The 15413-nt window shown below is 41.2% G+C and overlaps 1 protein-coding gene across 6 annotated transcripts in view; it reads right to left on the bottom strand.

Annotated features, from left to right (window-relative positions):
- Positions 1 to 15413, bottom strand: part of LOC121284922 (nck-associated protein 5-like) — a 716253-nt gene that overhangs the window by 104391 nt on the left and 596449 nt on the right. For all 6 annotated transcript variants that reach the window (XM_041200836.1, XM_041200840.1, XM_041200841.1 and 3 more), the window contains one exon: positions 6934 to 7038. In XM_041200836.1, coding sequence (XP_041056770.1) covers positions 6934 to 7038 — 105 coding nt within the window. The remainder of the gene's footprint in view (positions 1 to 6933; positions 7039 to 15413) is intronic.

Genomic DNA, 15413 nt, shown 5'->3' with positions numbered 1-15413 from the left:
CCAGTTCAATAACAGTTTAAAGCCAAAATCACTTCCCAATGATGCTAAACCATGTAAATCAGGAGTCAGGGTGTAATCTCACCTGAGGGAAGCAGAGTGAGATTCCAGGAAGATGTAGTGTCAACATCACATATAGCATCAATCCACTGGCTAAATTGTAACGTGCTGAGGCACTGGGTATTTTTTAAGTCCATCTAGCCTTATTTTTTGATGAAAGCTCTGACCCACACTTTATTCAAATACTTGGAGAAGTATGTTACAAATTCAGTCAGGCAGGGGCCAGGCAAGTTGAATATGGTTCCACTTGGCTGGATCCTGGACTGCAGTGTCCTGTCTCAAACCAGCAGCTGCAATGCACACGCAACCTATTTTCTGCATTTCTTTGTGAAAACAAACAGTAAAGGTTGGTGTTACATGAAAATATATCAAGCATGCTTGTCAGCAAACAGACAAGGGCAAAGGAGAGATCTAGGTTTTATCTGGTTGGCGAGCAGGGGCGGGGCACCGGAATAGGCTGCGCGCCCGCCGAACTGTCAACGGCCACTTTAAAGAAGTAATTAAGCCACTTAATGGACCTCCCGTCCAACCTTAAAGTTGGCGGGCAGGCGAAAAGCCCAGGCGGTCTTCAGAAAAAGCATGAAACTGCATCCACCGGTGGGATGAGGTTTCATGAGCGATTTAAAATGTGCACAAAATGTTTAACTAGAAGTAATTGACATGTCCCTGCTCATGTGACATTGTCACATGAGAGGACATGTCAGGAATGTTTTTTTCTCCCTTTAATAAAGTTTTCAAACTTGAGCTGAGCTCCCTGAGGCAGCACTTTGCCTCAGGGAGATCTGTGCGAAAGAGTGTAAGAGTGTGCTCCTGGCTCAGGGAATCCCCACCACCACCACCCACCCCACCCCACACAGAGAGCGCACAGGGCCTTAATTGGCTCGCCTGCATAAAATGGTGGTGCACACCCGACAGGGGGCGCTGATACAGAATCTGCCCACCTGCGCCCACACCTGCACAACCCCCCCAAATGGGGGGAGAGTGCTGTCCCAGGGATTTTCAGTGTCATTTATCTATATCACACAAAAATCTCAAGAAGGGACAGCATTCCCCCCAGATCTATGGCATACTTAATTACTACAGGTATTAAACATCATTGTGTTCTCAGATGAGTGTTTGTATGTACTTCAGTTCATTATTTTCCAATGTGTTAGGTTTTACAGTAATAAAAGTGATACAAATTCTAAAACCTGAGCCAGGATTTTATGGCCCCTCCCGCCCAGCGGGATATTACGGCCCCACCGAACCGAATGGAGATTTAAGTGGCTCGCCACATCTGCAGGTGCGAGTGGGAGGGGGAAGACACACTGTGGTGGGGCTGTAAAATTCTGGCCCTAATTTATTCACAATTGTGAATTACTAATAACACTAACTGGCCTGGGTTTTGTGGTCATCAATGAATGAATGGTGCCAGCCATTCACTATGCTTACACTTGCACTGACTTTTGCACTCGAGCTTGCAGTTCTTGGAGAGCCAAAACAGTGCAATTTCCTCTACAGGAGAGCTGGGATTGTGTGAACAGGACAGGGGACAGCGCAGCTTTTTAACCAATCACTGAAAATTCACATAGGGCAGGTTTTCTCCCCGTTGGGGACGAAGGTGAATTGTGGGCACGCACAGGCGTGCCGCCAATCAGGGTGCAGCACCATTTTACATGGGTGGGCCCTGTGCAGGGGGGGCCGGGGGGGGGGGATTCCCTAAACTCGAGAGTGCCCCGCCCTAAACTCGAGAGTGCGCTCTTTCACACATGCGCATGGAAGAGGGCACTCATCTTCCTGAAGCTAATTGCTGCCTCAGGGAGATCAGCTGCTCTGTCACAAATGTTAAAAATAGAAAAAAAATTCCTGACATGTCCCCTCATGTGACACTGTCACATAAGTTGGGACATGTCCATAATTTTTTTAAAAACTTTATTAAAATTTTTTCAAAACTACATGAAACCTCATCCCGCCGGTGGATGAGGTTTCATGCTTTTTCTAATTCCCGCCAGGGCTCCTGGCCTGCCTGCCAACCTTAAGGTTGGACTGGGAGACCCATTAATTAGCTAAATGACTCTGTCAATGGCCTCAATTAACCATTGACAGGTCGGGGGGGGGGGGGGGGGGGGGGCGGACAGCTGATTTTGCTGCACCCCCGCCTATCGGAAAATTTAAATGGGGTGCAGTGACATTGGGAGTTCTGCCCGATGTCATCCCGTGTCATTTTACATGTCAGCGAGTGGGCCTCGCCCCCTGCTCGCCGACGTGAAAATCCTGCCTATAGGGTGATATTGGTCTATGTTAGCAGCATGAAATTGGCTGGTAGCGAATCGGCAACTGACTTTTCACCAATGCCTAATCTTTCTGCTGACGTTCACAGAACAATTGTTCAATCACTGTTTGGAAACATGTTTCCTAGCTCCACTGTCTCTTTTAATTGATTCGAGATTAAAAATCTTGGCGATATTTTCCAAGTCAATGGAAAATTAAAAAAACTGATGCAGTGAAAAGTCTGCTGCCACCATAGTCCATTTCATATTGCTGGCATGGACCAGTTTCAGCCCCACAGCATCTAAACCAGGAAATATACATAAGAACAGTTTATTCAATATAAAATTATGTACAGAAAGCACAATCAGAGGGAAGAAATGTAGGATTCAGAAAGAGAGAGAATTTCACAATGATGGGATTTGTGCATGAGTGATATCAACCTGTAATTTCATCGGCTGATCAAACCTATACTTAACTGTTTAAAAAGGCCTTTTTAAAGACAAGAAGAGATACTGACTAAAAATGGCTGCCATAAGTCACTTACAATTCAAACTCTGCAATTTGAACTGAGACAGAGTACACTGCTTTAAAATGCAAAGCCACATTTCAAGGTGAGCCCTCAAGGAAGGGTGAAGAGAGAGACAATTCCTAGTCCAGACACCTATCAGAACTCATCACTGCCTAAGGAAGAGACATTAAAATGCAAAGTGCTGGGTATTGAAACAATGGTTTGTACAGACAGACCCACCCAAAACCCTTTAGAAATACACAGTGGGTGAGGTAAAACAGAGCAGGCTGCAGATCCTGAAGAGAGACTTTTACAAGAGACTTCAAAAGAAGAGAATGACTGAAGATCTCTCTCTCTCTCTCTCTCAGAACAAGTGAATGACCCGGTTTGAGAAGTCAACATATCAGAAATCTACCAACTTCTTGTAAGAATTGCAAGCTTCTACATCTGACTGCATCCAAGAGACCAGGTAATCTAAATCAGCTGCAACTTTTCGCAACGTGCACCTCAAGGACAATCAAAGGACATTTAAATGTATTTTCTTGTACTTTCTTTCTTATTGAACTCCTTGGGCAGAATTTTCTCCCTGTTAGGTGGGTGGGCCCGACCCAATCTCCGGCAGGTGCGGAGCCGATCCCCACCAGCGAAGCAGGCCGTGCCGCCATTTTACGTGGGTGGGCCAATTAAGGCTCACCCAGCGTGACATCCGGTGGGAAGCGCTATGCGCTTCCTGTGCGGGCAGGGGAGATTCCCTAAAAGCAAGAGTGCGCTATTTTGCACGTGCACACAAAAGAGCACACATCTCCCTGAGGCTAAGTGCAGCCTCAGGGAGATCACCTGGACTTTGAAAAATATTAATAATAAAAAAAAATGTGACAATGTCACATGAGTTGGGACATGTTCATAATTTACAGAATAACTTTATTAAAATGTTTAAAACCCTGCATGAAACCTCATCCCGTCGCTGGATGAGGTTTCATGTTTTCTCTATTTGCCGCCGGGGCTCCTGGCCAGCCCGCCAACCTTAAGGTTGGACGGGCAGGGCCTTTAATTGTTTTAATGATCCTGTCATTGGCCTCAATTAGCCATTGACAGGTCGGCAGGCCCACAGCTGATTTTGCTGCGCCCCCGCCTTCCTGAAAATTTAAATGGGGCGGGGTGACATCAGGGGTTCCACCCTTCGTCATCCCGTGTCACTTTATGCCGCTGCTCACCAACAGCAAAATTCTGCCCCTTATTTCTGATATCTGTGTGTGTATGAGACATCACATTTTTATTACTTTTTCTCCTCAGGTTCAGTGGCTAATAAATTTGCTCTTTCTTCGACTTAAGAAAACCTTGTTTGATAGGCTCCTTATTAAATAGTAAATACATTTGGATTCAGAAAAGGTATATCTTTGTGGAAAAGAAATTTAAACCTTTGTTGTGACCAACCGAGGAGGCTGAATAGAGGGGAGCCAGTTCACTGCTTCTCACCTGGTCATAACAAGAGATAAAGAGACAGAAAAAGAAAGAAGACAATATTTTATTTTAATTTTTAAGTTCATCACCAATAATTAAGATCCAAAGGAATGAGAATTACACTGGTAAACATAAACTTTCAGTGCAAAAGAGGTTGTTTGGCAGTAATTGAGACTTACTACACCGTTAAAAAATCACTTACACTTCAATGGACAAGCCCAAACTTTTACTGATGAGTTTAGTGACAGTTTCACATATGTGAATGCTGAATATTTCATCACGATACTGATGTATTGAAGCTCATGGATGAGCTGGGCAAGTCAAGCAGCAAAATTCTGATTTCCATATGTAACTGCGCATGAGTGGACACCAAAAGTTGCTGTCCAATTTACTCTTAAATAATGGCGAACACTGATAGCCTCACTGTTATTATTATTGCAACCTTATTACAGCCATTATTTTTAACTTATGTTTGCTACTGACACTTTTTGTTAACAAGGAACAGTTTGAGGTGTGCATAAACACAAAAGTGGCACATTAATTCAGAATATGTTTCACTGGGAGTATAGAGACAAGTGACCTTCCTTAAGATCGATAAAGTTCTTTGAACTTGGTTTAGGTTGTTTTGCAATCCAAGAGGGGATAAAAAAGGAATCACTGATTTGAAGCTTCTGGTTAGAGCAATCTAGATATAACCATTTACATAACTCAATGTTAAGGGCATAACTCTAAATAACATACTCAAACTGATGAGAAACACTGACACATCGGCAAGGAAACATTTACAGTCATCTTATATCTTAAGAAGATTTGCCCCTTCGGGCCATCTCACAATACATGAGGTTCATGTTGGTTGAACACAAGTCCAGTCAAGAGTGACATCAGATTTAGAAATTACTCATCCAGTCATTTGGATAACCCAGACACTTTATGAGCTCAGCGCTGAATCTTTTTTTTTATTGTTCTGAGAAACGGGACACTATCATCCTTCCTCACTTAATATTAAAAAATTGGCATGCATGCGCCAAGCCCTCTCAATGGTTATGTACACAGAGCAGCCCATAGCATAACTAAGCTACTGCCTACTGTACTTGGCACTCTTTCTTTATAAGCAGCTGAAAATAATTTATTCATGCTCTATCACATTATACAGAAGTAAAATTAAACCACAAAGTCTAAATAATGTTAATTAATAATTCTTGTACATTATTTTGAGTGACAAAGTGCATAGTTTACTACTTACTTTAAAATCTCTAAACATAAGTGAAAAAATATTTCTAATGATTCTCCAAACTGTATTATGTGTACCGTGAAAAATTGCCAGGTTGCAGCTTATCACGGAAGCAATGGATTTAGCATAAAGTGCATTAACAGATCAAGTAAGTTTCATGTTTTTACAGAAATCAAGGAGGTAAATTAAGTTACTATCCAGTTCAATTCTTAGCAAAACTAAGTTTTGTACTGCACTGTCATTCATCTTCATGCCACTTGTCAACAACTGCACTTTTCTGGTTATGGCATATATTGACACTTTGTATTCTCCTTCAGTACTGAGATAGCAATCATCACATAGATGATGAGATCTCAATTGACTGAATAAACTCAGCTCTAAGGAAGAAGATTTTTGATTGTTTATTCCCCACCCCCTGCAAAATGCAGAAATTATATAATGTAAAAATGGACTACAGTCATTATAATGCAGGGAAGAAAGGTCCTAAACTGCCAATATTAACTTTTCAATTATACCATCATAAATTCATGTCACTTATGATCATTACAATTAGGTACAAACAGCACAGAATAAGTTTAAAGTATTACAAATTTTACATTGTCGCCTAGTATGTTTGGCTTGACTCTGCGTCCTGTAGTTTATCATCTACTAGACATACAAGGGCAGAAATTCTAAGAATACAAACTATAATGAATAGATAGATCTTTTATCCCAAGATTTAAATTGTAGATGTAGTTGGTTTAATTATATGTCTTGCTTTTTATTTTAAATCATAACTATTACATTTATCTGTTGTTTTCAGCAGTTAAAATAAAGTAAAACATTACTCTAATGTTCTAGAATCTTATGGAGCCCCATTAATGGAAAATTCTGATTATAACTTTGCTGCTGATAAACCAAACTTCTCACAGTATCTACCTTATAACAAATTGGCTTTGTTTTTACTTATTTTATGGCTTAACATGTTAAACTAGGTGTACAAACTATAGCCTTCACTGACAAATGTCTGTAAACTCCTTCCTTTGTTGAAAATTGCAGAGCACATGAATTTTTAAAAGTTCATACATAATATATCATAAATATAGGGTGAGTAATGTGGTACATGGACTTTAATAAAAAGCTCCTTCCCATTTCTCAGAGAGACTGAGATGTAATCAATACTAAAAAAAAGTGTCTCAAAGAAATGACTTGAGATTTATTCCTTTTTGTACAATGTGACACATTCTGCTTATTCTATCAGCTGGGGAGATGGTATTGAATTTCAGAAAACATTTTTAGAGTGGAACAATGAGAGTGCTTTTTAATACACTCTGATAATATTTTTAAGGATAAGCATTATTTTTCATCTGCGACAGAGAGCTTTGACACAAAAATAGGGTGGTGGTTTCACAGGATGAAAAACATTCTAAGAAAGAAAATAACCCACGTGAATTTGAGTCTCTGTAGCTCTTGACTGGCTTGGGCTTCTGTTCTTCTCTGTATTAGAGAACAGGTCCCCAGATGAAAGATCTACGATCCGTGAGTGAAGTTTCTGTAAAATAATTGACACGGCATTTGAAAAAAAGAATGAAAAGTAGAAATGTTAATGATTTTTTCCAATTGACTCTTCTAAATGAATAGCTGCAGTGGTTTTTAATTGAACTTACTTAGTTCATATGATAAAACTATAGTTGCATGGATGTATAAAAATGATTAAAATATTCATAGGGCTTGGAATAAATCCATTCTGATCATATATACTCTTCTGTCAGAATATCATTTGTATTTTTTTTTAAACCTGCTGAAGTCAAACAATAAAGCAAGTTGGCAGCAAGCTTGATAATGATAACTTTATTAAATACAGAACTAAATTTCTCTCTGTTGGTTCTGTTTATGTAACAAAATTGTTTGCTAACCTGTTCTTACCATAATGCATATTTTTCTATTTATATTACTGTAAAAGTTCAAATGTAGTGACACAAACAGCAAAGTTACTGACAACACATTACTTAGTAAAGTCATTGTGTCGTATTTTTTCCAAACATTTTAATAAATTAATCATAAATAATACTTTAAAATCATTCATTTCAAATGTTTACTATTTAAGAAAAATATCTTTGAGGTAAGAAGACTAATTTATCAATGGTTTATTATAGAAAAACCATTACAGAAAAGTATTCATGTAGTGTGCGTGTGAACAAAATTCTTATTTTGTTTGGAATACTTTTCATATGTCTTGTTGTAATTATGATATCATCCATTTTCACAACATTCAATAGCTTGAAAAAATATGGCACTCAATGGGGATGAAATAAATAAATGATTGGAATTTAAATCTAGTCTTTTGAATGATATAAAAAAATGTTAATTTCCAAGTTGCTTTCATTTTCACCATATGAAATTAAACAATACATAAATTTTACACAAAATTTATGAACAACAAGGATGAAGGCAGGTTGAATGATTTATGTGATCACCTCACATGATATAGAAAAATCCTGACAGTACTAAATTTAGGAACCATTATATAAATGTTATTTTCAGACCCAGAAGGCAAATTTGAACATCACCTTCTTCATAGCATTTCCTTCCAAAGAATTCTAACTCAAAGTCATTAATGTCATCTGTTAAAGATAATTAAAATGAATAGAAAATAATTGCACTGGGGATCTGGAGACTTAAAGAATCTTGGGCATTAATATTTGCATGTTATTTGATTATATACTCAATTCTTTAGTTCAATGGCACTCAAGGGACTGGTAAACCAATGCTGATTTACTACTAGTAATCTGTACTAATTACCAATATTTTCTGCATGCATTATTCCACATTTTTTTACCTTAGCTATAATAAAAGGCAAAGTTTATATAAATATTGATACTGCAGTACTGAACAAACACAGAATTACTGTAGAGCAGCAACATGCTTGAGCAGGTTTATGTGTTTTATTACTAGCTTCGCTGCATATGACAGATAGCAATCTGTAATTAGCTGGTTTGAAATTTTGCGTGAACAGCATTACTTTTGCCTATAATTGTGCTTCAAAAATCTACTGCACTTTACCAAATACTACCTAACAATCATTAGAAGATATTTTTAAACTGTCTTTTAATACAGTGCTATCAGATAAATTATTTACATCATCAAGAAAAGACACACAAGTTAAAAGCTACCTTTTGGTCAGTTGGAAACCAACATTGGAAAATTCTCACAATTACCTCAGAAAATCAATTTTTAAAATGAGAAAAACATGATGAGGGTGAAATTGTGGTAGCAGAAAATGGGATGGCAAATCGTTAGCTTGCATTATACCCCACCCAATTTTCTTTGCATTGGCTTCAATTGAGAACATCGGGCTGTGTGCACCGCCAATGGATTATTGCCAATTTTGCATTATTGAGAAAGACAAATTTCACCTTATTTGGAGTAGCAAATGAACAGGAAAAACAAGGGGTGATACTTCAGAAGGGAGCTCTTCATCAGAATGCCAATCCTGATAAAGGATCCCTACCCAAAATGTTAATCTTTTTCCATACACGGATGGAGCCTTTGTATTCTTCCAGTTCTGCAGTTTTAATGTCAGATTTCCATCATGCACAACTTCAGTTTTTTGATCTCTGAAAACAAACACTGATTCGAGGAGAACTTGTGGACCTTTTTTTAATCATTAGTAATCATTGACTTCCCTTCCCCATATTACGTCCTGTTGATGAATTACTGAGTGAAATCGACAGATCATCCAACGGGGCAGTGCAAAAATCCCAGTGTGGTCCAATATTCCCTCAGGAGGAAACTCAGTTTCTTTTTTTAATTTTGGCCTTTCATTGCTTCCATTCTTCTGGTCATTATTGGGTAAGATACCACAGATATGTTCTTAGAGAAAATGGAGTTGAGGTGCAGGTCAGCAATGGTCTAAGAGACTGGTGGAGCAGACCTGAGGGGTTAAATGGTCTATTTCTGTTCCTAATGTTATCCATATAGGCCTTCTCAACCAACCACAAAAAAGACCCTGGTCCTGCAATTTAGGGTGGGTTCTCAGGTTTCTAGACATCTGCAGTTCTGTTGGCAGAGTGGTCCAATTGGAATTTTAAGCACTAATACTAATTAATTAAAATTAATACTGATCAAAATATTACGCAAATGTGGAGGGCTTGCAGTAAACATAAATTTGCCCATAACTTTCAAAACCATTGAAATAACAAAAGTTTCTTTTACAATGTATTCAACAAGGTTTCCAGACAACAGACTTATAATGAATAGTCCAATTTTCAATTCAGTACATTTGGCTCTGTTGTGAAGCTTTGAGAGATGCAGCACTACCTGGTGTATGGATGGCACCTTGAAATGACCATATTTACAATTTGAACTAGAATCAGGATATTCTGAAAATTGCTGCAGTGCAAGTATTGTTATGTTCACCCAACATAGTATGAACTGTTTTCCAGTTGAGCTTATAAAGATATTTTCCCCATATTTCATGTTAATCACACACTTGCAGTACATGAAAGAGGTGGATGAGTGAGAGAAGAAAAAGCATGCCAAGGCATCAGGACAAGGAAAGAAAAGCTTGAAACATCCCAGTTAAACCTCGCTAGGAATCATCAAATCAATCCTAAGCTCCAATAACTGAACTTTAAACATTCTGCATGTTTAGCTGTCAGTATTCTTCATGCATCAATGCATTTACACAAAACGCTCCCTCAAAACGATCAACTTTAAAGGATTTTGGATATTTATTTCTTTTCCTTCAGAGACTTCTAATGTTGGCTTCTTTTTGAGTGCAAAGAGATTCCGTCAAAATTGCATCTTCTCCATACATTCCTGGAATGAGTATGAAGTTTCAAAACTGATGCACATTTACAGTTCAATCACTGACTATTGCTGCTAAGTGTTCCACTGCTATTACTAGACTTGGCCTCCTAAAGATTAGTGATAAAGGATTCCAACTGTATTCACAGCAGCCCATTGAATCCTTTAAACCAAAAAGAAAATCAATAAAAAGTTTCATTACCTGGGAGATGCCAGCATAATGAAAATGCCAAATGCCGCTGCATATATATAATAGTGAATTTACTGGCTTGTGTTTGGCTCCGAGACCTGAGGTCAATGGGGCCTAGGTTGATTTGAATTGAACAAATAAATATTCGGACAAATGCTTCCTTTCTCACAGCTATTGCTGGCTATTTCTGTGCCAGCCATCATCACCATTGTTCCATTGCTGCCTACCTTTAACCCTTTCATTTATATTATCACCACTCAGAAGCCCTCACTAGACACTAGCTCACTTGGCATCCAATGCTTGCAAGCTGGTTCATGAATCATAGCTGTTTCAATAGTAATGGATCAGGAAGAATAATTGTTTGAACTTGATGGTTTCTGCATGCATGGAACACCTAACAATTAGAGGGCACATTTATCTTAACAAAGCACAGAAACTGGCAGCCAGGCATTTGCTCTCTCACAATCACCATTCCATTTATTAAGTATTTACCTCAGTTTTGCTCTCAAAATAATGGTGAGGTTAATGGTGCTCCCCATTATTTATGTACAAGAGTCATAGAAATTTCAGGTGAGGGGCAGATGTGAGTTAGTTAGGCAATATCCAAAATCTGCTGTTCAAGATGACTATTCCACTGTTAGCTTCACAAGGGTGACATCTCTCTGACTGCCTCACCATTGAGACACATTGAATGGCATTAAGTTGCTGTATTGCAAGGTAACTATGGTTTGAACTCACCACAAAATGTTAAGTCATCTTTTCAAGTCTCAGTACCTTTCCAATTATGTGGTAAGCATTAATTAGAGTCAAATAACCTATCCAGCATTGAAAGTTAACTATCTGAAGTACGGATTCTCATTACTTTAGGTATTAATTGTTGTTTGAAGATTTTAAAAATATAAAAATAATGTTACTTTTATGTCTCTTTTATTCGTTTCTCAATCATATTATTTTCTCCCTCATTTATTTCTATTTCTAGCCTTGACTGAAGTTGAATTCACCCATTCTATACTTTCTTGTCAGTCTTTCTGCTACTAATTTCACAATCCTTCAATCTAATAATCGATGAAAAACACAGGCCAGAATTTTATGCTCCAGCACCAGGAGCTTTTTAAGGCATGGGGGAGTGTGAAATTGAAGGGATGGGATTCTCTCCGGTTTCCTGCCCGTCCTGAGCACACAGCGATTTTACACTAGAGTGGGCAAGGCCTCAGATGGGAAGCCCACCCTTGCCCTAATTGAAGCCCTTACGTGGGAGCTGTTTCCTATCCAGCCTCAATTTTAGGCTGGCAGGAGGATTAAACTTTCGTGGAGAAGCCCAAAAAAGAACACAGCTACTTCTCGGGCGGGAAGGTGAGGTTGGTGTGGGGGGAGGGAGGGCACCTCCATCAGAAGCCCCCTTCTGAAGTTGGGCTGCCCCTCACCCCCATGCTAAGGTCCAGATGCCTCGACAACCCTCCTCCCCCCTCCCCAGGCATCTCCCTCGAGACCCGAATCGCTTCCCCCCTCCCCACACAAAACCCCCAGGCCTTCCCTACCTTTCCTGCCCTGGGACCACTGCTCAAGCTCATTAGGTGGGCCTCCGGTGCCCAGACTTAGTCTCCGACGTCCTCCTGCATTTCCTCTCCTGTTCACTGCAGCGCAGTTGCTGAAGGGACTGGAGAGCTGTTGGCCAACCAGATTGGCCAGCAGCTCTCTAAGACGTGACTTCCTCCTGAGTGAAGGGTTGAAGTCCTGCCTCAGCCACTTGGTGCTCATTCAAATGTGAAATGGCTGCGGGGCACTTGGAACAGGCAGGGATGGCAGGAAGTGAGACCCCGCTTTCCGAAAAATTCAGGCCACAGTTTCTTGCCCTGTTCACTAAGATTTGGATGTCTGTTGTCCCTTGCTGTGACAGCATTATCAGCTCGCATTTCCAGCATCTTGCCATATGCAAAATTTTAACACCTAAGGATGCAAGGACAAGTCTAACTAATGACAGATATCTTTAGATGCCCCGCTACAGCACTATTTAGCCCATCATCATCTGAACAGTTTGTAAACACTCATGAGAACTATCAACAGAGCATTTGTCTGTTATCACAAGCATCACAATTAAAAAAAAAACAAATCCCAGTAAAACAAATGCATGTAAAGTCTTGTGTCATTTGTAGCTCTTCTGATGAATTTTAGAATTTGGCATCTGGTTTAGATCTCTCTTAGTTATTTATTAACACTCGAGCCTGGATTTTCTGATTTAAATGAAATTTACACCTTAATGGTTAGACACAGGAAGTGTTCTGTTTTCATCCAATTCTTCATGGTCATTGAATTAGCATAGCAGCAGCTTGGTGCAGAACTGGGTGAGTAGTTTAAGAAGAATTCTGCTTACATTCAATTTTCAAAAGCATGAGGGCAATTGAAGGTGAGTGTCACAACATGGGGATGAAAGCGAAAGCCTCATTAGCAGCCTTTGCCAGGATTGAAGGGTAAAAGAATCCTTGGCCAGGGGTCTACAACCTTTTTTAGCTGAAGAGCCTTTAAACTATTTTCACAGAGGCGCAGAATTAAGGAAGACACAGCCATGGCATGCATTCTAAGCCTATATGGAGCAGCTGACTGATAACTATCTCTCTCTCTCATAAATGGCCAAGGGAAGGGAGCCAGGTGACGGGGCGAGAAGAAGGACTAGGATGGCCCGAAGGTTCAATGATGACTCTCTACAAACCCTCCTCCGGGCTATAAATAACAGGCGGGAGATACTCATGCCTGCTGATGGAAAGAGGAGATCTCCCAGCATGATCAGAGCAGCCTGGATGGAGTTGGCCGCAGAGGTCAGCAGCATTGGGATCATCTAGAGACCGTAGACTCAATGTCAAAACAGTCTCAATGATCTTTTAAGATCTGCAAGGATGAGTACGTCTCCACTGTGGACATGAGTGCACACGGAAGGTCTTGGGAAGTCTCCATCTTTGTACTGTTCAGAAGTGCAAGGCAACTTGTTACACAAACGACACTGAACATGGCCCCAGGGAGCCTTTATAGGGGTGGTGTGCCAGGGAAAGGAGCAGGACAGGAGGCAGTGTTGCCGACCTGGGCCTCTACACACCGCTGCAGATGGTGGTTCTGGAGCTTGCAGTGAGTGACAGGAGCCATTCAGTTGGCAGAGGCGAGATTGGAGGAGGGCCTCAGGATGGTCAGACTGCAAAGGGTATTATCTAGAGGTGAAAGAGAGAGATGTTAAGTGGGATAAGGGGAGAGTGCACGATGCCTCATATGCTGTTATGAATGAGCCATCCACAGTTTATAGGTTTAACAGCTCTTCTGGGTCAAGGAAGAAACAGTATCTGCATTCTAGAAGATGTTAAATGTTAACAAATAGTAATATCTTGTTCCGCATGTAGCGCTACCATAGCTGAAGGTCGTGTCTTTGCACACACCATAAATGTAGAGAATGGCCATAACCTGTCCTTTCTTTTTTGTCTCCTGCGCAGGTGAACCATTTGCTGCTTCAATCGCAAGCCCAGAGGGACCTACACCATCCGACAAGGAGAAAGGGGAGCCTTGAAGGCTGCAGTAGCACAACCTCTCTCTGCACTAAGCACCAGGGCAGGTACTGGCACCTCAGCAAGCTTTTGGGCCTTGGAGCAGGGGAAGCACAATCTGGTGAGGGCAGTTCACAATCGCACGTGCAGCTGCCAGAAAGTGTAATGGAACAGGCCTCTGGCAGTTGAAGGAGTGCTCAAGGTGATCCAGAGACTAAGTCCCAGTCGGATTTGAGCCTCTGGAGTCGTCTGTAAGGCGGCTGATGCTGGACGTTCGGTAAGAGGCGTGTGGAGATTTGGCGGAGATACTAGAGGGGCTGTATGTTCTGGCACAGATTTTGGAGGTGTCCATCCAGCCCATGAGCACTTCGATAACCCTCTCTTCAGAGCACCATGCTTTCTCCATGGACAGACTGGTGACTGCCTTGGAGGGGCAGGCCCAGCAAATTGCAGAAGCAATTCTGGTTGTACACAGTGAACTGCACTCCATCGCCCTGGCTCTGTGCTCAGGGGCCCAGAGCCATGGTGACAGGGAGGCTGGGAGCCCGGGCACTCGGGCAGCTCCTGGTCCCTCTCAGGAAGGACCAATCAATCCTCATGGCAGAGGTTGGGCGCCTCTCAGGGTGCTTTTGATGAGATAGCCTCTCCTCTGCCCCTCCACCACTGGCACAGTCACCCTTGAGTTTCCACAATGACAGAAGACCCTGCTGCCACTCTGAATGAGACTTCTAACATGCCAGGGCCCTCTAGGCCTCACCGACACAGAGGACACCTGCCAAAGTCATGCAGCGCAAGGGGGCATATGGATCAGCAGCTTCCCTCCCCTGCAGCTGAATGTGAGGGGGGAACACCACACCATAGCACATAGAAGAGATTGAAAAAGACCCCACAGTAGACACATATCATGGGTGTGTTTAGATTCTGTTTCCTTGACAGGGACCCATTGTCCATATGTTAATAAACTGTGTGTTTCATAGCAATCATGTAGAGGTCAAGTGGGTTATTTCTGGTCTAAGAAAATGACAGGAGTTGTGGTCCATGCCGAATATTATGTGTGTCCCACTGCAGCAATGGTTAATAGGTGGTTACAGTGGTTGTGCTGAAGTGACTTTTGGAACGTGTTTTCTGTGGAGGTGTAGTGAAAGAAATGCGCCCAGGGCATAAACAGTTCAGAGGCCTCAACTGCATGACCTACTGGAGCCTCAGAATTATTAAGGCCATCCACACGCTCCCATGCAGGCCCTTGCACTTTGCTGTCTCGTGATTCCCCCATGTTTTCATCTATCTCATCATCAAAGGATTGACTGGTTTCTTGTGGCCCCTCTTCCTCCAGGGTATCCCCTTTCTGCACTGCAAGTTTGTGTAGAACACAGCACACAATGACCATCAATGACCCTCTGTTTG

This window comes from Carcharodon carcharias, chromosome 12, assembly GCF_017639515.1.
Source record: "Carcharodon carcharias isolate sCarCar2 chromosome 12, sCarCar2.pri, whole genome shotgun sequence".
In the NCBI taxonomy this organism is placed as follows: domain Eukaryota; kingdom Metazoa; phylum Chordata; class Chondrichthyes; order Lamniformes; family Lamnidae; genus Carcharodon; species Carcharodon carcharias.
The sequence above is the reverse complement of the archived record's forward strand: the minus strand, read 5'-3'. Positions and strand labels throughout refer to the sequence as shown.